General features: G+C 39.5%; 1 protein-coding gene across 1 annotated transcript in view; it reads left to right on the top strand.

The window, feature by feature from the left end:
- The window catches only part of PREX2 (phosphatidylinositol-3,4,5-trisphosphate dependent Rac exchange factor 2), a 250,362-nt gene that overhangs the window by 73,374 nt on the left and 151,188 nt on the right, over window positions 1–25,800 (top strand). Inside the window, exons 9-13 of the mRNA XM_018554229.1 lie at window positions 1,312–1,461; window positions 10,521–10,665; window positions 12,569–12,669; window positions 22,127–22,230; window positions 23,461–23,510. Coding sequence (XP_018409731.1) covers window positions 1,312–1,461; window positions 10,521–10,665; window positions 12,569–12,669; window positions 22,127–22,230; window positions 23,461–23,510 — 550 coding nt within the window. The remainder of the gene's footprint in view (window positions 1–1,311; window positions 1,462–10,520; window positions 10,666–12,568; window positions 12,670–22,126; window positions 22,231–23,460; window positions 23,511–25,800) is intronic.

Genomic DNA, 25,800 nt, shown 5'->3' with positions numbered 1-25,800 from the left:
TTGATTGCTAATGAAATAAAAATTTTTACATTACACAAAAAAGAATAAAAAAAACTAAAAATGTTTTTAAAGTCCCCACCCATACATACACACATGCAAACATGCGTTGGGGGCGCATACGTTCAAAAAAGACGATTGCGCCCATCACGCTGCACATGTTACATATCACCGCAAACGATTAAATAATTCTAGGGCCATCAATCACTGATAACATTAAACTGATGAGCGGTAAAAGCTTTTAAAGTGTCGCCTATGGCCAATTTTGGGTATGGTAGTTTTCAGCGATTTCGCGGGTGCGCGCAATTTTAAAGCTTGACATGTTTGGTCTCTATTTACCCGACGTGACCCGATCTTTTATATTTTACCAAAAAACTGGGTAATACAAAATGTTTCCTAACATAATGTAAAAAAAACTTTTTTTTTTCAAAATGTTCAGTAATTTTTCCTAATTATAGTAAAAAATAAAACCCATAGTGGTAATTAAATACCACCAAAAGAAAGCTCTATGTGTCCCCAAAAAATGGTATAAAATTCATTTCAGTACAGTGCTGCATGACGGAATAAACATCAGTCAAAGTACCGCAGCGCTGAATACTGAAAAATGGCCTGGCCAGGAAGGGGGTCTAAACACCTGGTTTTCAAGCAGCTAAATATACTAAAATGTTCAAGGTGTACAACACAGGCAGTGGGTTTTTCTATGAGAACATAATGTTTTTCACCCTGCCAGCCTCTTCATGTAATCAATCAGCAGGCTGTTAGAAACCGACTCTAGAATCTTTGGTATGATCTTTGAGGATCTTAGAGAATTATTACACAATAAAGCAACTAGAGAAGTCAGGAGTGGCTTGTTTTAAAGTTATTTTTCTGTGGAGGATCAGCATTGTAAACTTGCCTGCTCTTTTGATTTGGTCTAAAAAAACCTCTCTTCTCCAAAACTTAGAGATAAGTTGTTCTGTAGTTCACAGAAGATAGCTGGTAAGGAAGATAATATTACTTGATATATAATTTCTGTCCACAGAAAGGTATAAGAGAACCCTAGCTTATTGAAAGGATTGATAGGTGTGAACTTGCAGAAAACTAACGCAGCCACTACAGCTAAGGATTGGTAAGGTGCAATGTATTACAGTTTTGTTCTTGGATTTAGATATCCTTTAAATTTGATTGGCACGGTGTAAAAATACATGCAGTTCTTATTTGATAATTGAGACACATCTCTCCTATCTGTAGTTTTTATCTCGAAGATGCCTAAGAACAAAAGTTTAATTGAATTTTTTAAATGAGATTAAAATGTTTTTTTTTTTTCTCTTGCAGCGGACTTTCACAGCAGCGGTAATCCTGTTACGCACGGCTGGAAGATACACAACACTGCCAAGAACAAGTGGTTTGTGTGCATGGCGAAGACGACTGAGGAGAAGCAGGAGTGGCTGGAAGCCATTTTGAAAGAGAGGGAGAAGAGAAAGTGTGAGCTTGCATTTAGTTTACATTCAACTTACTTAATAAAGATGTGTATATCCTGTTAAAATTTTTGGAATGTTTAAACAATTTTCCAAAAGTTAAAGGGGGTGATGCCACTATCAATTTTGACTGTAGTGCTGAAAAAAATCAAAAGAGCAAGATTTTTTTGTTGAATGGACAAAATTCAATTAAAATTTTTAACAATACTCACATCCTATTCTGCAGACCTAAATGGGATCAAAGTAGGGGGATACCACAACAAATTATGTCTATTTGTGGACAATGTTTTGTTATGCCTCTCTAACCTGCTGGTCTCTCTCCCTAATCCTATGCGTACCCTTTTGGATTTTGAACAGGTCTCTTGTCGTCAGGTCAATCAGGCAAAATCTACCAGTGTATGGTCAACTTAACCATAAAATTCTGTTTTTGGCTTCTCTTGTAGATGATTGGATATCTAAAGTAAACACAGCTTTACCTTATTCAGCTAACTTACTTTTAGTTTACTAAGTAAACATTCTTTAGCCCACCATTTTAAAAACGGTTTTCCATACTTTTGTAGAGTTTAAAAAAAAATGCTTTAGACAAAAGTTCTACTTTTTCCTAAACATACTTTTCAAAATATGACTCAAATGAAAAAATAAATGGTCAAATTAGAATGGAATGAAAGTGATTATGAACATTTATCATGAGGTATTGCTGTAAATCAGAGTAATTAGCCTACAAGTTTAAGAAATTGAGGTTAACGTCAAGATGGTATTTTTTGGCACCTTGCCTCGTTTTTAGGTGTCTTAATTTTTTATTAAGACAGTATGGTCTCAGAATTAATACTTAGAATTCGCTCTTTATGCCCTGATGAAGAGACCCTGCGTGGAACAATCTTGTGATTGTGTGACGTCTATGTCCAATAAATGGACATGTTGGATTATTCTACTGAGTGCTGGTGATTCCTCTTCCTACATTGTGTCTGCACGATGCCATCCGTGTTCATCACTACAAACACTAGGGATGCACAGATACTTTTCGAGTACCAGTGCCGATACTTGGCATTTTCATGAGAACTACCAGGGTTGCAGCGGTTGCAGCTGGGACAGGGCTCTGGTGCTCCATCACTGTCCTGAAATCATTAGTTTTAGAATTGTTTTAGAAAAGCTGTCACATGACAATAAACAAAAATGTATCAGTACTGGTACTTGTAAGTACTCGGCAAGTACCAGTACTCGTACTCGCAAAACTGGTATCTGTGCATCCCTTTATTTATATTTATAAAAATAAAATTGTACATTAAAACAGAGATGTAGAAATCCCAGGAGCTCCGTGTGCTCTTTACAAATGACATCTGCCTCCTAATTTTTTAATTTTTCTCTAGTCTAGTCTTGGAGCTCAAAAGTATCGGTACATGTACACGTACTTGTACCGAGTACTGTACTTGGTATCTGTGCAACCCTAACAAACACCATTGTCTACATAGGCCGTGATTGCTGCAAGGTGTGCAGAGGATTTCCCCTTTTATCCAATTAGCAGAATTAACTGACAGCTATAAAGTGCAACTTTAAATATCTTCTCATAGCAGATTGGAAATAGGGATGCACCAATACCCTTATTTCGGTATCGAGTACGAGTACCGATACTTTTTTTTCAGTATTCACCGATACTGATAACAGAAGTCCCATGAAGGAAGCCAGGTGGCGTGATGATGACTTGCCATCTGGCTTCCTGATTAGACGGGCAGCTGGGTGGTGTGTAAAGACTCGCCACCCGGCTTCCCGATTAGCAGGGAAGCCGTCCCCATGCTTCTCGTCCCGCTGTGACGAGTAAGCATGGAGCCGGCCTTCTGGCCAATCAGGAAGCCGGGCACCGTGTAATGACTGGTTTCCTGATTGGCTGGGAAGCCAGCTCCATGCTCCCTCGTCATGAGGTGACAAGGAAGCATGAAGCCAATCAGAAAGCCGTTCAGTGAGTCATTACATGCTGGCCGGCTTTCTGATACAGGAAGTATCGGGCTAGGCATCGGAGCATTTGAGCGAGTACGAGTACTCGCCCAAATACTTGGAATTGGCACCGATACTAGTTTCTGTATCAATGCATCCATTCTAAACACTCTGAACATAAAGCCATGATCATTTTTTTTCTCAGTTTCTGAAGTTGGAAGGCCATTTAGACAAGGCAAACCAGACGGCCAAAATAAATTGTTGTATGTGCCAATTCTGCTTAAAAGAGAACCAGTACTGGTTGGGTTTATGAAAAAATAGGAATAGTCTGTCTTCAATGTTCTTAAAGTGTATCTTAACCCAAACCAAAAATAATATATTGCAGCTTACCAATACTTAGATGAGGTGACTGCTTTCGTTTTCTTATTTTTTAAGTTTTTTCTTTGTATTCACCTAGTAATGCTGAGAATAACACATCTTTCTGCCCCTTCATGTCTACACTCACTTTTCCATGGTATCTATATAGGAGTTATAGTTGTCACATGGGTGCAACTATTACATGGTGAATTGATTGGACTAGTGGTTTACAAAAGAGCGGTAACATTGTTTGTGCGGTCTTTACAGCTGACAAGAAGTGGCGATTCTGGCCACACTGCATTTATGGCAAGGTCAACAAGTATTTTCTGTACTTGCTGAAAATGTTTTTAGCCTGAAAAAAACAGCCACCACATCCAAGGGCTGATGAGCTGCAATCTATTTTTGTTGATGTTTTTTTGTTGTAGCGCGTTAGGGACGGGCGGAAATACGCCAAGGTGGGAACGAGACCATTGAATACAATGGGATTTATATTTTTGAATATATATATATTGAATATATTTATATTATAAATCCCATTGTATTCAATGGTCCCTAACGCGCTACAAAACGGCCCACGCCTGAAAAGGTACAGGTACTACTTTGGGCCGTTTTGTTGCGCGTTTCCATTGGGATACAGCCAAGAAGCCTTCGGAAACGCGCGACGGTCGCGCAACTTTTTTACCACGAATCGCGTTAAAAAAACCCGCGACAGACGCGCATATGCAATACGCCTACGTGTGAACGAGACCTAAACAGAGAAGCTGATGGTAGTGATGGTCACTGACTGACCTCACACGTTCTCCTAGCAATTGAGTGTTGACTTACCATGTAAAGCTCTGTATGTAAAGGGCATGTAAACAACCATATGCCTGTATTGACACTAGTATTCACGCTCAAGAGCTGAGATAGCATGTGTTGTCAGCATGATGTCAGGCAGTTGACAGGACAGCAGTTAAAATAATTTAAGGGGCCTCTCATCTCTGAGTCCTAGTTCTTGTATTACCCTTCGTCCAGGGCCATCATCAATAGTCAAGACGAGAGATAACAAGGGAGTGGATTTCATTGGTGAGGAAGGGGCGTATTTTGGAGATGTTACAAAGGTGAAGGCGGCAGGATTTGGATAGTGATTGGATGTGGGGAAGAAAGGTGAGGTCTGAGTCAAGGATGACACCTAGGACCTTGGCATGGCGGGAAGGTTGGATAGATGTGTTATCAATCTCAAGGGAAAAGTTGGGGGAAGGTGCACAGGCAGGAGGAAATATTATGAGCTCAGTTTTTGAAAGGTTGAGTTTTAAGAAGTGTTGCGACATCCAGACTGATATGTCAGTTGGTAGATTAGTGACAAGCAAGGTCACATGACTACTGGTCCACAAAGCATGAAAGGAACAGTTGATTTAGCATGTTAAAGTAGTAGTAAACCCAATCACTAAAATCTTATCTAAGCTTTAGCATTTTAAAATCATTTGAAAAGTTGGTTTCAATCTGCTAAAATCTGTAGCTTTAATTAAAATAATATCTAATGATCATGCCATTATTGACCTTGTTTATTACAATGTTATGATGTGTATCTAGGCTTAGTTTTTAATTTTGTATGTATACTGGGCCATCCATATTTGCTAATTTCACATAGAGACTCTGCTTCCTGGTTGTGCAATGATGATTCTTTTTTCTCGCTGCAGGGTCTAACTGAAAGCAAAAGTTAGTCGGAGACCATGTGATCTGTCTAGGCCAGCCTTTCTTAACCTTTTTACCGCAAATAGATAGATATAGTTATAAAAGCTATGCTCTGTATAATTATGAAATTAAAATGAATGAATCAAATAATAATGACCAGAAAAAGTAAAAGCAGACAAAGACAATTGTAATGCCCCATTTTATTGGAAGTCAGTGAAGAAGGCCCTCCATTATATTTGTGGTCAGTGGAGAAGGGCCCTTCATTACATTGGTGGCGAGCAGAGAAGGGCCCGCATTTATAGTCAGTGGATCACTTTTTTGTGATCCAAACAACTGGTGGACATTTGGAAAAAGGATGTCCTTCACATCAGTAGGTATATTAATTGTTAGCCCACTGACCCCTAGCAGAAACCGTGGTTGAGAAAGACTGATCTAGGTTTTAGCTCACATGATGGAGATCTTTTTAAAAATCAAAACAGTTGGGATTTGGTAATGCTTATATGTGATATAACAAGATAAGCAGCGCTAGTAGTTCAATCAGCTGTATATCATACAGGTGGCAGTCAGTGGTGTATTTTGGTTTTGTGCTGCCCTAGGCAAGACTAAACTCGGGCACCCCCATCAATCTAAATTTGCCCCACCCCTTCCTGTTTAGGACATTTTGCGCAACCTGTCAGTTACTGGATACAGCACACATGGGGTCTCAGGACAGCTGTGCATGGTCTCTGGTGGGCTGTACAGGGTTTCAGGGGTGCTGTGCAGAGTTTATGGTGGGCTGTGTGCGGTCTATGGTGGGCTGTGCGGGGTCCCTTTCCCTGATACATGTGCGGTTCCTCTTACCTGCAGCTCAAAGTGTCATTAGTACCAACAGGCTACATTGCAGTCTCCCAGCCTGCTTCTGGGACATCCCGCCATCAGATCACATGCTATGGCCAGCCCTGAGCCACCTGCTGCTTCTTCTCCACCTCCTGTACAAAGCCAGCTGGACCGCATCTCACTGGGCCCTCCCCTCCACTGCGAAGCTCTCTAATTAGTCAGCCGCTCTTAGGGCCTTTGCGGGCGTCTGGTTTGCCGCATTAGGCAGCCACTGCTGCCTGATTCTGTGCCGCCCAGCCTCGACCCACCGGGCAAGTGCCAAGTATGCCCAAAGTTAAGTCCGGCTGTTTGCAGAAACTGCTGCCCCCCTGGAAAGTGCCACCCTAGGCAAATGCCTAGTTTGCCTTGGGGTAGATACACCCCTGGTGGCAGTGAATTAAACCAAAATAGTGTTTCCTTAACACATTACTTACTGCAAAGTCAATGTGATGAATTTTTAGTGTATCGTGTCAACACATCAATATAAATAAATAAATATTGTGATGTAAAATACAAGCTGCTGTATTGAAGACCGCTGGGTCTGAAGAGTTTTAAACCAAATTAACAGCGCTAGTAAGTGAATCAAAAAACCATATAATCGTGTTTGTGAACTACAAATCACAAAAAAATAAAATAAAATCACATCAATGCAAGTGCCGTTAATCAATAAAAAAAAAACACGGCACTGTAATAGTTAAAAAAAACCTGTCTACGATTAGGAGGTGATTTTTAACCAAGTGCTTCTAGGTGTCTCAGTGTGTAAAGATAAAGTGGATCAGTCTATAAACATTAAAAAATCCTTCTCTTTTTTTACACCTTCATGTGCATTAATACCATTAAGTGACAAATCATATGCGTGAAAAAATTCAGGTGGGTAAACGAAAATAATTGTGAATGACAATTAATTGTGCTAAACAAAAAATAAAGTCTCTTAATATACAGCTCCGCTTCAAAGCCAAAAAGCAGAGCCTTCCAATGTTCGGTAGAGTAGTGCTTTCCTGGGGTTTGTATTAAGATCAATACATCCCCCTAATAGAGTGCGTACTCACCCCAAACTTTTGGCTGTAACAGACAGCACCAAACGCTTTGTCTGATGGGACACCGTTACTGCGGCGTCTTTCGTATCTCGTTCTTTACCATCAGTCCTCAGTGTAAAGTATTCCCACAGTCATGCAAAGAAAAATCTTTCATCGGGTAATAGTTCCAAAAAGTAGTTTTTTTAAAATGTCTTTTAAAATTCAAAATCACATTCGGCCGGTCCGAAAACAAACGTGTTTGGTATGGTAGACCTGCCCCTACATGTTTCGTCACCACCGATGTCCTCAGGGGAACCTGCAATTCCCCTGAGGACGTCGGTAGTGACGAAACATGTAGGGGCAGGTTTAAAATTAATTTGGTTTAAAATGCTTATATGTGGCCTACTATTTTATATAACACAAACACAACTGTTATGCGAGATTCACAAGGCTTTAGCTAACTACATGTCGTCCAGTTAGGGTTTGGATCTACTTTATGAGGCCTGTAGCAATCCTTTTTGTCCCTTCCGTGATAAAAATCACGCTTTCAGCTCAGCTTTCTTTTTTCCTCACCCTACTCCATTGACTAAACCAGAATGTTTAGGCAAGACAATCAGACCAACCCTGGGAGTGTGCCGCCCTATTCTGGTGCATGCATGTCTGACTGCCCTCTTTAGTCTGTAGGTACCCTTATTGGGTATGATTCTGCTGTGTTCCTGTAAATTCTATTTTAGGCTGTTTTTAATGTGTTTCATTCAGTACAGGATGCACTGTGACTCACTGCTAAAAAAGCCACTTGTAAATAGAATAACAGCTGTAAACAGTCTCCCGAAATTAGACATGTTTCATGCAACAGCAGACTATTTTACCTAGCACATTCTGCATTGTTAATCCTTAATCATGTGTTCAATGGCCTATAAACAATGTTCATAACAACTCCTAGGAACAATGGAGGTGATATTCCATTAACTTTTATGCAGAACTGGACACAGACCTGGTGCTAAGACACTTTGGTTTAACAATGTTAAAACCAAACATGTTATAATGTTGGAGATATGTTAGGATGCACTTTGTCCATTTGAACAAAAAAAACAGGAGCAGACAGAATTTGGTGCAGTTGCCCATAGTAACCAATCAACTTCAATCTTCAATTTGCTCAGTTAAGCTTTGAAAATGAAAAACAGAAGCTGATTGGTTACTATGCACAGCTGCTCCAGATTTTGTCTGCTCCAGTTTTGATAAAATAAAAATGGTGCTGCTCAGTTTTATCCATTTGTTTTGTACAAATACAGAATTTTAAATATATGTTTTAATAGTTGTTCTGAAGCTGTAGGTAAATGTTTTATACCAGCTTTAATCTGGTTACTGTAGAGCTGAAATCTGGTTACTTTGGGTGATAAAAATACTGCTATGCTTAGTGTTTGAGCTAAAATAAACTTTTTTAATTAACACCATAAAGTCCTTAAATAGTATCAGGAAGCAGATGGTATTTTTGATATTATGTTGCATAATTATGTTTCTCCATATGAAACAATATTAGTAGTTAGCACAAGTTCCTTTATTTATCCTTTAATTATTGTGTAGCATTCTGCAATCATATACTGTATGTAGAGTAAAGCCAGTTTGAACAGGTGGTGTCACAGGAGAAGACCATCTTTAACTGTAATGAAGAGGAAGTTACCTCTGCATTATAAAAATAGAAGCGAGCAGTTTGCAAAGAAAGGAAAGTGCAAAAAAAGAGAGGAGCAGGTTAGCAACAAGCATGCAACTTGTGCAATCTGCTACGATGAAATAGCCGACAATCATACCTGGGATCTTTTGAAAATTGCAATTCTTGAGAATGTGGATGGGGCAGTGGGTGAGAGGTAAACTGAATGGTGGGTGTGGCCAAAGTATGTTTAGGAGCGGGAGGAGCTTCATACCCCAATTCACACTGAGCTACATCCAAAAAAGAGCTACAGTGCACATTTTGTCGCGCTACGTAGCGCGACTTTTCGCAGGGACATCGTAGCTGCTACATTGGGCTGCAACCAATCAAAAGCGATCTTGATGTGACATCATTCCTTCCTTCTTATATCTCTGTGCAAAAGTGACACTTCTGTAGCGCGACGTAATACAACAATGTCGCGCGACATTGACCTACACCTTTAAGAAAAACACCCATGCACACACTAGGGTAGATATTTTCAATTTTATACTGCAATTTTACAGCAATGTTTTTGCAGCACTAGAGCAGACTTGCCACCCACCCATGCACACACCAGGGCAGACATTTGTAAAGGGAAACACATTTTCACAGCAGGGTTTTGCAGCATTAGAGCAGACTTGCCGTCCATCCACATACACACTAGGAAAGACACTAGGAAAGACAATTTCAAAAGGATACTAATTTTCAGTGTTGCTGTGCAAAACCTTGCTGTAAAATGTAAATGTCACTTGTAAATGAGCATGGGCCGCATAGCTGCCCAGGTGGCCATGGGTGGCAGGCTCCCCCACTCATGCACACCAGATGGCATCCTTTTTCAAGTGGGCATATTCTAATAAGGTTTTTTTTATGAGGAGTTTTTGGGTTCATACAGCCGCCGCCCTTGCACTCTCGCTCCACTGACTCTCCACTCCTCTGCTCCACTGGCTGCATGCCTTACTGCCCCCTCACTTTAGCCACCACATGCAAAGTACAAACCACCTCCCCATGTGAGATCATTCACATAATTTTGTTCTTGGGCTTAGTCAGTCAAAGTAGGCCTATAGACAATAGCACTTTCTGTCACTTGGCATCAAAATATAAAACACTAAGGGGGTGATTTACTAACCTAAACACACACACACACACCAGGTGTGTGTGATTTTCACACAGCAAAACGTATTTATCAACCAAAAAGTCTCTAAAAGCATATTTCCACTAATGCCATATATGGAAAAATCATGCACATGATGCATATATAATGCTGCTTCACAGTTTAGACAAAAATGGTTAGCTCATGCATTTACATTCCTGCATTCATCAACGCAAGCAACACAACATAGAGCTAATTTACACCACATTACCTTGCAATTCATTGCAGGGCTTTGCACAACACACCTGCTGGGTGTGTACACACTACAAAGGTGTTTCGATTCCTCCCATAGATCATGCTGGGAGGGAACACACTACAGAGGTGTATACACGTTCGTGGTGTGTTTAAAAGGTTAGTAAATCAACCCCTAAATGTTGAATGTTGTATTGGCTCTCCAGGTTTGACTCTGGGGATGGAGCAGGACACTTGGATGATGATTTCGGAACAGGGTGAAAAGCTCTATAAAATGATGTGCAAGCATGGAAACCTAATTAAAGACCGAAAGAAGAAGCTGACCACATTCCCAAAATGTTTTCTTGGAAGGTACAGTGGACAGGTTTTATAGCATTTTTGTCAATGGATTATTATTGATACAGGATTTATATAGCGCCAACAGTTTGCGCAGCACTTTACAATATAGGGAAGACATTACAATCACAATACAAATCAAGACAAGATGTACAGAGTGGGGTAAGATATATGAAACGTACAGTAAAACTGATATCTGTGTCCATTTCCAGCATTCTTTTATACTGCAACTGTTTGAAAACTGTTTTTATTAATGACAATTTGTTAGATATATGTTTAGGTATCATTATACTGTATTTCAGCTAACCGCTAAATATTTAAAAGGGTAATAGGAAGGATACTGTTGCTTTAACACATGTCCTGTTCTGAATCACTGTAAACAAGTATTTTGTATTAGCCCATTTGCAACTAATGGGTGGTGCAAGTGTTGGCTATGTAAAAGTCTAGACTTTTACATAGCTGTTTTACTGCTTTTCACTGTCTAGTAATGGCAGGATCTTAGGTAAGGCACATAAACACCTGAATTCTGCACTACTTTCTTATAACCTAGCACAGGATGTATTTCACACACTAAAGCGTCAACTCTTAATCATAATTGCATAAACTACCACTTTCTATACTAAAAAATAACATTGGTCAAAAAGCACTATAGTTCCTTTTGAAGCAATGGTTAAGAACAGATCCCAACCAGTTATTGGACAATGAAGGAGCAGCAACGAACTGATAAAGTCATGCCTGTGTTCTTTATTCCTCTAATCATGTTACCTGTAAGCAATAGTCCTTATTGGCTTAGAGTGTTACCTTACCTCTATTATCAGGATGCTTTAGTAAGTTTTGTGCAAAAAAGCCTTTAATTATTTTTTTATTAATACCTAAAGCTGAACTCCAGACAAACAGCCCAGTACACACATAAAATACATTTAAGAGCCGTTTTACTTAAAGTGACATAAAACCCTGATTTTTTAACATAAACCAATACTGTAATGTGTGCCTTACTGTAATCCATGGTAGTTTCCCTTCTCTTTGCTGCTCTTCCTTTTAAATCCTCATGTCTTCTCATGCTTGGGGAGAACTTCCCTTTTCAGCTCAGGGCCTCTTCCTGTAGTGCTGGCTCAGGTTACAAGTCTATAGAATTGTATACACAGACACCGTGTATCCATTCCTGAGACAAGGCAGTCTGCTGCAAAACAGAAGTTCTGCCCAGCATGAGAACAGATACAGATTTAAAAGGAAGAGCAGCAAAGAGAAGGGAAACAACCATGGATTACAGTAAGACACACATTACAGTATTGTTTTATGTTAAACAATCTGAGGGTTTAATGTCACTTTAAGACAGGGATTTGTATTTTTCAGAGATTTACACAGCTCTTCCAAACATCACAGTCCTGTCTGGCAGGGAAGGTAACCATACCTATCAGTGTTGCAGTCTCAGTTACACTTAGGGAGGGAGGTCTTCTCTCCACCCGTACCTTGCATGAGAACTGCACACTAATAAGCTCATCTCTCTGTCACTGTGCTCTCACCTCCTATTAGCATACCCCTTGCACTGCAACACATTTAATTTGCTTCTTGTCCTGCCTCCTCCTCCCTCTCCATGAATTCTGCTGTACAGTAAACTAATAGCATAGAGTAGAGGCTAATACCAGGTCAAATTTAGATACTTAAACAGCTTGCATTAAAAAAAATAAAACATTTAAGGATGTATTAATGTTTACAGAGCTGCTTTTATTTCTGCCTTTTATATTTGCTCAGCTTTATATTTTATTTTTGTTCAGCTTTAAACAAAAAGTAATTAACCCGTAGCTCTCTCATGGCAGTGGTACAAGGTTTCAACATTCTCTGTCAGGCTATGCTTGGTAGAATAGCTTGATTTTGGAAAAATTACTCCCATAATTGACTTGTTTCTGGTATTTTGCAGTGAATTTGTGGAATGGTTACTTGAAATTGGAGAAATTCAAAGACCAGAAGAGGGCGTGAATCTTGGCCAAGCTTTACTGGAGAATGGAATAATTCATCATGGTAAATATTTATCACTAATGCTGGCCTTTTGTCTGTTATATCTAACAAAATAAAGTGGATGTAAAGTGATAAAAAATGGTAGGGTTTATATGAAAGAAGAGACTGTGTCTTTTCTACCATAAAAGCTTCTTGCTGCCATTCAGCATTTTTTTTCCCCTGTACACTGAGCCGCATATGTGCAGCTCAGTGCACAGGCCCGGCAGGTCAAGATGAAGATGTGAGCATGCACAGGAGTTATGATGCTGGGGCGTCTCTTGTACCTCCTGTCCAGAAATTCCTAGAGTGGAGACAGGGTAAGCAGGTGCTTGGAGAAGCACAGGTGCCTGTAGCTGGCTCAAACGCAGCAGGGTTAGAGGCAAGATGAAGGGTCAAACACAGTCAGGCAACACATGAACACAGGGATTAAGCCAGGAACAAAGTCATGAAGCAAGCCAATGTCAAGCACAGTCAGGCAGAGAAGGTACAAAGCAGCAATCAGGAAGCATATTAAGGATACAAAGCCAGAGTCAGAACCCACGGGATCGAGATGTTGCAGAGTCAAAACAAGCCAGGTCAAATCACATGAGAAGCACACAGGTTCGGTAACAGGAAGCAGAAGCTGATGACCACTTCCCTTGCTGAGGCTCAGATTTAAATAGGCAGTCCACGCCCAATTAATTAACCATGTAATCCGAGGCACCATTGTATTTGCCAAGGTAGATCTTCAACATGGATTTCTACATGCATTTCTGTGGACATAGGTACATGCTTGGCCATGTGCATGCACAGATCCTTGCACATTACTGTGTACATGATTTTCCTAAAACAACCGAAGATACAAAATCTGTAGGAAGATCGCAGCAAAGATGGAAGTGGGGGTGAGGGAGAAGTGCAGCACTGGAGGGCATAAGATTGGAAGGTAAGTCTGCTGTAATGTGCTGATATACTGTGCATATGACCCCAGCCCCCCCCCCCCACTTTTTCTGTTTAAAAAAAAATTTGTATTGTAATGCTTTCTTTCTGCTTTAAGCTTAAATCTGTTGCAAGCCAATACGAAAAGTAATAATGATGCATTATAATATTTAGCATTTCAGTCTATTTTAACTGACTGTATATCTAGAAATAAATTAATTCTGATTGGTTGCTCTGGGTTACCATGCTTTGCAATTCCCCATTACTCCTAACACTTCTTTCATAAATCATCCTAATGCTGACTTCTTGAAAAGGCCAAAATCTGTAGCGCAGTGATGATGTGCAAAGTGTGTTAACCTATCTCAACCAATCATATTTCAACTTAATTTTGTCAGATCACTTCGAGATGATTTTTGATCATCTTTTTTGCACAATTTTAGCATTATGGGTAAAAATATTGGGTTGTTGTTGTCTTTCCCTGTTAAATAAGTGTAACTGTAATATTACTGGTTTGTATTGTAATACGTCTCTTAAATTCAGGAATATATATGTAAGCCATGATGTTCAGTGGCCAGGGAGAACAGAAGGTGCCAGCATCTTATATGTCTACAGTCCATTGTGCTGAGGAACCCCAATTTCCTGCCTTGTATAAACTGCTGAGTTCAGCATTGCTGAAGATAAGCATTAGAGATGAAGTTCCCTACCACGGCAAATCATGAGGGATAAGATGCATGGTCCTGGAGAATTTATGTGCAGATTCACCAGAAAAACGTTTTAAACTATAATGCACTGCTTGTCCTTTAATCCATCACTGGCAGGCTTGGGGTCAGTAGGGGTCATGAAGTGTAGCATTCACTTGTTACTTAACATCCGCTCTTGGAGCTGCCTATTGTTCATAGCACACTGCTTTATTGTTTGGGAAAAAAGCTAAGTGCAAAAATAGTGTGCACCTAAACTACCATTTATGATCCCCATAGATAAAAATTAAAGCTAGGCATACAGCGGTTAGGACTATTAACCCTGAATAAAACTGCAGCACCCCTGCTGCTGGCCAATTTTACACGATTTTCTGCTCAACAGCAATTCTTGTAGTGAAACTTAAGCCTATGCTCTCTGTATCAAGTACATCTGGGCCTAGCCTTCTGTCACCTGGGCTTTTTTTTATTTTAGTAGTAAGATACCTGCCTGTACTTATTTTCTCTAGTACATTTCGGACAATTTTCCCTCATTAACGTTTACATTAGTTTACCTAATAGCCCTAAGAATGACCAGACAGATGCGACCATGCCTAATCAGCATGAGCAAGGGGACATATCCAGTGCATCGTCTTATAATTACATTCTTCTTTCATACTGTCCGAAACCATCAGAGTGTTAGGTTATCTGTTGGGTGATATAAGCGTGCTGTACATATAGTATCTATGCTTATATTTAAACCACAATTAAACATTTTGATGGTGCCTAGCTTTACCCATATTTTTTTGTTTTGTTTTTTTGATCATCAAGAGTTTAACAAAATATTTTTTACATCACAATTACAGTATGGGATGCATACAGCAATTTCCTAATGTTTTTATTTTATAAATAAAGTAATTGTATGTTGTGTAGCTTTATAACCGTACCTTTATTTAGACCGGGAATGGATTGTAATGGCAACGGCTTTATTTATTTTATATAAAACTTTCAAATATGTAAATATGGCTTAATATATTCAATTGTTTAGCACAGCTTTATTCTGCCTGAGTGATGTTTTCATGAACCTTATATACAGCTATCTTGTAATGAAATTGTTTTTCTGTAGCTTGATACGTTTACTGAAGTGGAGCTAATAGCACTTTTGATTTAACTCACAAATTGTAATTAATGCTGTTGTTTTCTGTGACCGTTTTTTTGAGCTGCTGTCTGTTCTTCATCCTAGAATGTCACCGAACAATCTTGCATGACAGAATAAAAATTAAACTGTTATTAATCTCTCCTTAGATCTCTGGGTCTTAGTTACTAAATACTAATTTGCCATGAATACCTGTTATGCTCAAGTATAGCTTTAGTTCAGCTTTTAAACATTGGGCAGAAAAGTGACACACAACAAGTACTGTTATCTAAAGGTATTTATTTGAAAATCTATCTTTCAAGTTAGCTCATGCATTAGTATGATAATGTTTACATGGCCATGACACTATAGGAGTAGACTACCTACTCCCGAGATCAAGTGACTGTTTTAACATGGCTTACTATATGACTTCCTGGGCCATCTGCTTGCTTACTAGACTATAAATTAGCGTAGTCATACTTCTAAGGTCTTCTCTGTTGAGTTATCCATCATTCTACAAACCTCTCTCCAGCTTCCAGTACCTAAAAACAAATCAAAATTACATTACCATGCAATGCAATGGAGCCCTGGTTGATTTAGAGAACATTACCTCTGACCCCTAGTTTAATTTTTGCTGCACAAAACAAGATAACAAGATAGATTTTATAGAGTTATAATAGTAGTATTTTAAAGTAGATTTGTTAAAATATACATAACTGGACATACTGGAGTTAAAATTGTCTGTTCCATTTTATTGCCCAGCTCCAGCCATATTTTTTGGATTGCGTGGGGATGAGTTAGGCTCCATTCATACATAACGGCAGCGTTTTCCGCACGGTTTATCGCACAGAAAACCAAGCGGAACGAAATCGTGCAAACGTTAACATACGCACAGGCTCCGCACTTTTGTGCCTATTACTATAGACGGAACGGGCAAAATCTGCCCATAAAATTGCGCTTGAATTATTTTGTAGGCCGAAACCAGGTGGCCACTGCAATAGTCTGAACAATGCACATTTCAATACATTGTATTTTATGTTTAGTGCAGTTCCGCGCGTATTTGTACTACTGTATACGTGCGGGAAACTGCTCATGTGTGAATTGAGCCTTAACATTTCTTTCATTTATTTATCTTTTCTGTCTGGGATCCCATTAGGGAGATTTTCCCTCACATCCTGTTCTATTGAGGCCTACATAAGAGGGTCCGCTCTTTTCACTGGGACAGGAAGTACATGACAACAATAAAATATTGTCAGAAGTTCTTACCTTTCTTCACTCTATTCAAACTTTGCTCTGCCTGTGTCCCAGTTGGAAAGACATCCATTCACTTCCTATTCTGACAAAAAGTAAGGGAAATCTCACCAATTGGGACACAGATGGCAATAAAGACCTACATTAGACTCTAGCCTTTCTCAACCAGGGCTGCTCTAGAGGCTGCTAGGGTTTCCTTGACCGATGAGCAATTTCTACCTTTCATATAAGTCTATATATTCTACCTCTCATATCAGAGGCACCAGTGGTCTGTCTATGTGCTAGGAAAGCACCGATACCAGTTTTCCAGTATCGAGTACGAGTACCGATATTTTTTTCGGTACTCACCGATATCGCATAATAATGATACCCGAAGTCCCATTAATGTAATGACTCACTGCCCGTCTTCCTGATTAGCCTGGAAGCCGGACAGCATTAAACGACTTGCTGCCTGGCTTCCTGATTGGCCAGAAAGCCGACTCCATGCTTCCTCATCACCTGGTGACGAGGAAGCATGGAGTTGGCTTCCTGGCCACTCAGGAAGCCGGGGGGAGAGTCATTACCCATCCCCCTGCTTTATGATTGGCCATGAAGCCAGCTCCATGCTCCCTGATGACGTGTAATGACTTGCCGTCTGGCTTCCTGATACCGGAGATTCCGGTATCGAGAGCATTTGCGGCGAGTACGAGTACTCGCCCAATTACTCGGTATTGGCGCCAATATCGATACTCGTATCAATATCTGTACATCCCTACTATATGCTATCTGAAAGGGTGCAACATTCTCACTTCCTACTGCCCACCAGTGTAAGGAACATTATTCTCAAAAACCAACAGTGTAATGGAGTCCATCTGCACTGCACACCAATCTAAGGGTGCCATTCTCTACTGACCACCAATGTAAGGAGCATTCTCCCCATTGACCACCAATCTAAGGGGGCCAGCCTCCACTGACCACCAATGTAACAGAGAACTTTAATGACCAACAATGTTATGGGGCACATTTTCACTGACCATCAATGTGAAGGAGCACTACAATTTTAATGGTCTGCATTTCTTTTCTGGCAATATTATTATTTGTTTAACTTCATAATTATTACCAAAAATGATTTTGTTGTATGAAGCAGCACTGGTTGCACACTTGAGAATGATGGTACCTTGCCATAAAAACTCTTTACAAACTATTTGTCCAGTAAATTAGAGGACAAATCATAAATTCTTTCTAAAAAATATGAAAAGCTTTCCACATATCTACATTGTCACTTACGATCCATCACAGGCTGCCAGCCTGTAAATGCTGATGTGTAATTGTTTTATAGATTCATTACTATAGATTTCCAGAACAGAATGATTAACTGAACTCATAAAGTAGAAGTAATTCCATGAAAGCCAGTGCATAGGCAAAACAGTAGTTTCATTAACGAGTGTCTGCAGCTGTCTTGTACCGAAAATAGAATTTGTGAAACACATCAACATAAACCATCTGTTGCTAGCCAAATACATTTTTGGTAGCATGACACAGTGGTAATAATATTCTGGATTCCCTCAGAGTGACACATGTTCAGTTTTTTTTTTTTTTACAATCCAGCTTTCAGTAAGTTATTAGCCTTAATGCAGAAGGACTTGTTGCTGTATAGACCTAAGCTACATGTTACCAACAGCTGGAAGGAAAGTGTCTGTTAGCATTTATTTGTTGCTGTAGGTCAGTATTTTGAGAGCAGTTTGGTTCTATTATGATTATTTTTTAACTGTTGACAATTCAAACAGAGCAAGGAGCATTGATAATAAGTAGATAACAACTAACTTACATCAACCAGTGGTTGTTTTGGGTTTCAGTACTTAAAAACTGGTTGTTTGTAGGGATGTGCAGATCCCAAGTACCGTACTGGGTACAAGTACAAGTACTGATACTTTTCCAGCTCCAAGGCTAGACTAGAGAAAAACTCAAAAGTTAGGAGGCAGCTGTCATTTGTAAGGAGCATTGGCTACAGGGCTCCTGTGATTTGTGCATTCCTGTGTTAATGTATGATTTGTTATACATACATACCGTATTTTGCGCTCCATAAGGCGCACCGGACCATAGGACGCAGGGAGGTCCGGTGCGCCTTATGGAGCACTGAACAGACCGGAGCTTCTGTGACAGAAGATGTGACAGAAGCTGCAGTTAGTGACCGCTGAGACAGGTGGTGCTGGTACAATACAACAGAAAGGCAACAGTGCATCAAATTACTGCAGATCTTAATCAGGGATCCTCTCAAATGATCTCTGAACGCACTGTGCGCCGTACAGAGGATCGTATGGGATATGGAAGCCGAAGGCCTGTTCCAACACCTTTGCTGTCTGCAGTTAACAAGATAAAACGTCTCCAATTCGCACAGGAACACAAGGATTGGACAGTCGAGCATTGGAAAAAAGTCATGTGGTCCGATGAATCACGTTTTCAGTTGCATCATGCAGATGACAGAGTGAGAATTTGGCGGGAACAGCTCATCCTATCATGTTGATGGCGTATCCCAGGGAGATGGCTTCTTCCAACAAGACAATGCGCCATGCCACGGTGCTTGTATTGTGCAGGAGTGGTTTCAAGAACATGAGGGAGACTTTACCTTGCTTAGGTAGCCCCCACAATCACCAGATCTCAATCCAAATGAGCATTTGTGGGACGAAGTTGAAAGAGCCATCAGGCAGCTGGCTCCACAACCATCAATTCTCACAGAACTGGACAGTGCTATTCATAAGGCATGGTGTCAGATTCCTCGCATCACCTTTCAACATCTCGTGGCCAAGAAGAATCGCCGCAGTATTGAAGGCAAAAGGTGGCCCAACGAAGTACTGATGGGGTGGTCATAATAATCTGGCCACTCAGTGTATGCCCGAATATAGATATAGAAATTACTATATATTCGGGCATATATTAATTAGTTGTATTGGCGCCGCCATCTTGGTGCATCTGATGTCACGTAGGAAGACATACCACCCGCTTGGGTGCACCAAGATGTCGGCGCCCATTGTTTCTATGAGCGCAAGTGGCGTATGGACGCACCAAAGATCAATACCGTCAGTTCGTAAATTTTTCGGTGTGCAGTTTCGGATTCGGAGGCCCATTGCCTCCGAATCCGAAACAGCATCATTTATTTTGTCCAAAACTTTATGCTGTACACATCTACTATATTGTCATAAAACCTTTATCATCTTACTTTTTTATGTATATGGAATCTTAAAACCGTCCCGTTTTTGCCATCCCAATGTCCTGTTTTTGGCTCAAGGAAAATGGTCAGCCTATTAAAGTGGAATTACAGGCAACCAAACAAAAAATTATGAGATCAGCTTTCCAAAACATCAAAAAATGCTTTTAACATAACCTGATTTGTTCTAGTACCTACTGGCTGGATTCACATGATCTAGGAGAGTTTACAACCTGCCCTTTAATGCGGACATAGGGGCAGAGCACTAGTTAAGTGGTGTAGTGTACCCTCATTGCACTACAAGTCCCAGTGTTGTTTGTGGCACTGGCATGTTGTGGTAGTTATGTTAATGTTTCTGTGTGGTTCAAGGAAAGGTTAGGAATCACAATAGGTACAGTAGCCTTACAAGGAGCCACTGCACACTGCTCACTGCTTCAGGAAAGTTCATATTACAGGAATCCCAGGGGCTGCAGGGACAGATCTGATTTGACTGTACTGTGGCCAAGTGTTCAAGAGTCTATAGAGATCCCCAAAACAGTAAGGGTGTATTTACAGGGTAAAAAAGGGTCAATTTTAATGTGTACCAACATGCGTCGCATTGTGTTTGCCCATTTCCTGTGGACCAGGAATCTGACCAATCATACAATTTCAAAACACCTAGAAACAAACCTGGTATTGCATATGCACAGGTGCAAATCCATCCATTGTAATTGTTATAGTAGGCAACTCCAAAGTGAAAAGGAGGCTGTTTCAGGCATAGGGAGGAAAATAGTAAATATGATCCACCACTTACTTAGCAAATGAGGTTCTACACAACTAAACCTGTTCTATATGTAAGCAGCTTGTAATGTAAACATATTGTACATCAAATGACAAATAAAAATGGCAAAGCAGTTGTTTTACCATATCTTTGCAAAGAATGTGCTAGTAACTTTAGTATAATATATCCTGTTCTCTACACAGAGAACATGTAGCCCCTACTGTGTATACCAGATCTGTTGTAAATGGAATAGCAGAAAGTAAGACCATTCACAAACAATAAACTGTAATAGGGTTTACATGTATCTCTGAATGGGACTGACATAAGTGCCCTATTAAATATTATACAGTAATACCTTGGTTTACAAGTAACTTGGTTTGAGAGCGTTTTGCAAGACAAGCAAACATTTCAGAAAAATGTTGCCTTGATATACAAGCAAATGTCTTGCAATAAGAGCAACATTTTGTAGAAAAGCACCACCGAATAAGGCTGTAGCAGTGCGAGCGAGGAGTCTGTTTAACGACAATGCAGTGTCACATTGGATAGATTCCTTGTTAAGGTTTCACGTAATGAAAAAGATTCCATTGAGTCAAGAGATAGCAGTGATTCCGTTAGTGATGGTGAAAGTTGTCCTACACAATAATCCTCCTCTCTCTTGTCCCCCTCACACCGGCCACAAAGGTATCTGTAATTGGTTTATTTTTCTTTATATTTTGTACAGTATTATATTACAGTACAGTATTGTAATCATTTTATATGAATATTTTTGGGTTGTGGAATGAATCATCTGAATTTCCATTATTTCCTATGGCGAAATTCGCTTTGATATACAAGCGCTTTGGATTACAAGCATGCTGCCGGAAACGAATTATGCTCGTAAACCAAGGTATTACTGTAATTGCGATTTCATTAATTATGTATGGATTTTTTTGTAAATAATATATTAAAGCTAATGAAGGTTGAAAGAAAGAAGGATCCTAGAGCAATATCTTAAGGGGACCCATGTAACTCAATTTCCTGTTCCAAGGACATTAATACTTCTGAATAGAACTCTGGTCATCAAGATCCACTGCTTGGGCTTGGTCTCTGTAATGCAGACAAACCACAGCACATAGTTATCAATTTTCACATGCTACATTTTTTTTTATCATGCACATCATACATAAAGAAAAGCATCACATTTTGCCTCTTTCACTAAAGAGATATCTGCTCCACTTTCATGTTTGCATTCCTGTTTTATCTGACTCTGAAACATGAGAACACAAAATACAGACCACTGTGTTTCCAGGTTCTTGTACCACCCTCTTTAATTGATAGAGGCAGAACTGATTTGCCTTCAATCCATTCCAAGTCTAAAGTTAGCTCTCTAAAAAAATACACCTGTATGGAGCCAATACACATTAAGTAATTTTTCTGCAAAGAGTTTCTATTAATATTGTTTAACAATTACTTCTTTAAAATTGTCTTACCAGTTCATTCTCAGGCTCATGAAAAAGCTACAATAAATACAAATGGGTTTTATTAAAACCTTTCTCAGGCCTATTTTCTTGTTCCTTATTCAGTTACAGATAAGCACCAGTTTAAATCGGAACAGATGTTATATCGGTTTCGTTATGACGATGGCACCTACTACCCAAGAAATGAAATGCAGGATGTAACATCAAAGGTAAATATTAGCAATAAGCATCAGACACTGCTCACATCTGCCTGTTGGATTGCTGATGGTTTAGAGAAATACTGTTATGTTCTTAATTTAATAAATGATTATTAATGTATTGCACATATTGATCAAGACTATCCATCTACCAAAATCTGCTTTGTAATGGAGAGAGCCTATTGTGAAGTGATTGAATCCACCACATGTGCAGAGTAAAGATGGGCAAACACGTTTAAGGCGGTTATTTACTAAAGAATCCAAGGATTTAGCCGAACCTTCATCTAAAGCTTCGGCTTCCAGCAGCTCACTCGCTGCCGTTCGCCCCTATTCTCATAGGGGCCGAACGCCAGTGAGTGAATAGCCGATTGCCGCCGAGCGGCATTTGGCTCGCTATTCTGCTCTGTACCTCTGAGGTATCCAGCAGAATAGAAAGTGAAAAGAATGTGAAAAAAAGCTGCAGAATTATTAAAAAAATTATACAAAATAGGAAAATGATTTTTTTAAAGTATATTTTAAAGAAAATAAAAAATCATTTGCATGGAGCTAGCAGTGACAGCTCTACACAACTATTTCCTATTGACCGGCACCTGCCAGAGTCTTCTAGCAGGTCCTGGCCAATAAATAACAACTTGGCAGAGTCGGCTGTGACGTCTCTACGCCTTTAATAACACAGCAGCTACTCATCCCCTATCAGACAGCTCTATTTAGAGTTTCAGTAGGAGAGTGTTTAAGGCAGTATTCTATATTGTGTTATCTGTTTAGATAACTATAGTGCTCTGGAAATCAATTGACATGTATTAAATGTTTATTTGTAGAAAGAAAAGAAAGAAAACAAAATACTGTATATATATCTATATCTATATCTATATATATCTATATAGATATTTCATATAAAATAAAATTGACCTATCAAGCAAACAGTGATGTCATTCCTAACCCCCTTTCCTAGTTTCCTGGTTGTCACGCTGTCATCTATGAGATTTACTAATTAGTGAGTTCCTAAACGTGAAGTATACAGGTTGGTATTTCCAATTTCACTAGCTGTAATATTTGTTCCTGCTCAGTGAATTTCTATGTAGTGATGGTAGAGGATCAGTATGACAGACAGACAACCAGCGTTTTCAGAACGGGTCAGAATTGATAGCATAGCTTCTTCTTTCCTGACAGGTTCCCTTTGAGCATTGCATCTCTTTGATGTGTATTATGGTGTATAAACTGCCATTGTTTTATTTATTTTAGGGTGTTAGACTATACTGCCGTCTTCATAGCCTGTTTACTCCAGTAATTAGGTATGTATTTCAGAACTCATCAGTGACTCACTGGGGACATACAGAAGTTTTTGCTTACCTTTTAGATGTTTTTTAATGTGTAGAGTTTTTTTAAGTGATAGTAGATAATTGAATTTTTGTTGTGGAATTTCTATTTCTAAGTCATATTTAAACAGGTCGGGAGCAGAAAAAAATAAATATACTTCTACATTGCAGTAGGATATTTTCCTATTTTCAACTTAAGCTGTGTGCTCAGTAAGCATCATGTAATGGACAGGGTGAGCAAAAATGCAGATTTGTGAGGATTATGGATACTGGGTAAAACACTACCCCAGCTCAGGGTGCAGTAAACTGGCAAAGGCTTTACGAATATATAAATTTTCTCCCTTATTTATCTTTACATGTTTTATTTGAGCCTAATACTTCCACTTTGTTTTCAGGGGTCAGAAGAAATCTGTTGCTGCGTTGTCACACGCTGTCTCCCAGCTATTGAGTGTGCATAACAGTGTCAAGTAACAGAAATAAGAATGCATACAGCTATAGTGTTTTACAGTCTGGAATTGCAAGTCAGTGTGTGAGGTCAGGCATTTGACAAGGCTGCACAATTGTATCCCAGTACATTGAGGCAAAGCAGCGCCAGTAGTGCTTATCTGTTGCACTATTGAAATTTGGGCTCCATCATTTGAATGGGCTGCCCTAAAGCAAGGCACCTTAATGTGCCAAAAAAATGCACGTTAACGCACATGCAGGAAATTCACTGCATTGTGCATGTCTGAATGTACCTTTACACTTCACCTTGAGTATCAGGGCATGAGGTAACAGTAAGGGGATGATTTACAAATCATCCGCTTCAACATACACTGAACAAATGCTATTTGCATGACATTGTCACTCCATCTAATGGCGAGAATACCATATGAACGGAATTCGGCAAGCGTATGTTGGGGTGGATGATTTATAAAGTAACCCTTAAGTGTCAGGCTCAGGTAAAAAATATAAAGCTAAATAAGTGAACAAATACAAATATTTTATAAGACTACACCAATAATTTAAGGGTCAGTATTAAGATTCTTGTACAGGCCCAGTTTGGACTGGTTCTCTTCCAACACAAATGTAATTGATTAATGTAGACAGCTTTTGACATTCTGTACCCCAGTTTGTTGATGTTTCGGTTTAGCAGCTAATATGTATTAAAAAAAGAAGAGAAAATCCCTCATGACTTCTGAACTGGGTCAAATACAAATGGGAGCTTAGTAAGGGAATTAGCAGGAGACTTGTACAGACAGCCTAATGTTCCCATAGGCATGCCATTGTGTGGAACAATTCTGATGAATTATAAAGAACACCAGCACAGTGCAGAAAATCGTCTTACTATTGCTTTACTGTGACTGTAAGCCTTAGATGATTTCTCACCTCATTATTCTATGTATAACTGATCATTATTCTTGACTTTGAGCCAAGGGCAGTATTTAATAAATGATGTCTAGGTATGTATTTAGAAATCCAGTAGCCTTGCTGATTAGATAGATTATGAAGATTATCAACAAGGATTTTAGTTTAAGCCTCATATACCGGTTACTGGCAGGATCACCAGGTGAAAATAAAGGGGGAAAAAAACCTTAAAAAAGAAAAGTAATGCAGCCAGCATATCTAAGAACTGGTAAACTGCAATATATTAAATTTTGTCTTCTTGGTTTTATATGCACTTTAACTATGGTAGCAACCAAGTAAGAGACCTACCTATCACACCACTTTGGGGCCTTGCTTACTATGATGTTTGGAGATGCTGTGTGATTTTCAGTGACACACAAAAAATTTGAAAAAAAAGCATTCAGTGCAGCAAGGGCTACACAATTAGGCAATACAGTCCTCTTATTAAAGGACGTATTCGTTTTGCCCTAAGGCAGAGAGACTGAGCTGCCTATGAGATACCCTTGAGAGAATGGAGTACACTTGTGAGGCTGCATAACTTGGATGAGCCAGTAGACGTGCCAGGAATGTAAGTATGTGAGAGATTAACAGTGTGTGCTCTTAGAGGAATAAATACCTCATGTTTCTTATGAGAAAGAATAAGATGTCTGTTGTGTTTTACACACAGCCATTAAGCAGTACAGATCTATTCTATTTTGCTAGCAGCAGTGTTCTCATGCCAAACATTATGTCAAGCCATGACTCGAGTGACTGAGCTTGTAAATGCAAGGTAATGTTGCTCTAAAGAGTGACCCAGCGTTTCTGTGAGAATATACGATTGTTCAGGTTATGGAACTAGCATAGATTAGCAATCCAGCATTCAAAATGTGTTTGTGAACTG

The sequence above is a fragment of the Nanorana parkeri genome, unplaced genomic scaffold (assembly GCF_000935625.1).
Source record: "Nanorana parkeri isolate BGI_ZX_2015 unplaced genomic scaffold, ASM93562v1 scaffold147, whole genome shotgun sequence".
NCBI lineage: Eukaryota > Metazoa > Chordata > Amphibia > Anura > Dicroglossidae > Nanorana > Nanorana parkeri.
Note: the sequence above shows the minus strand (reverse complement) of the source record. Positions and strands in the feature narration are given on the sequence as shown.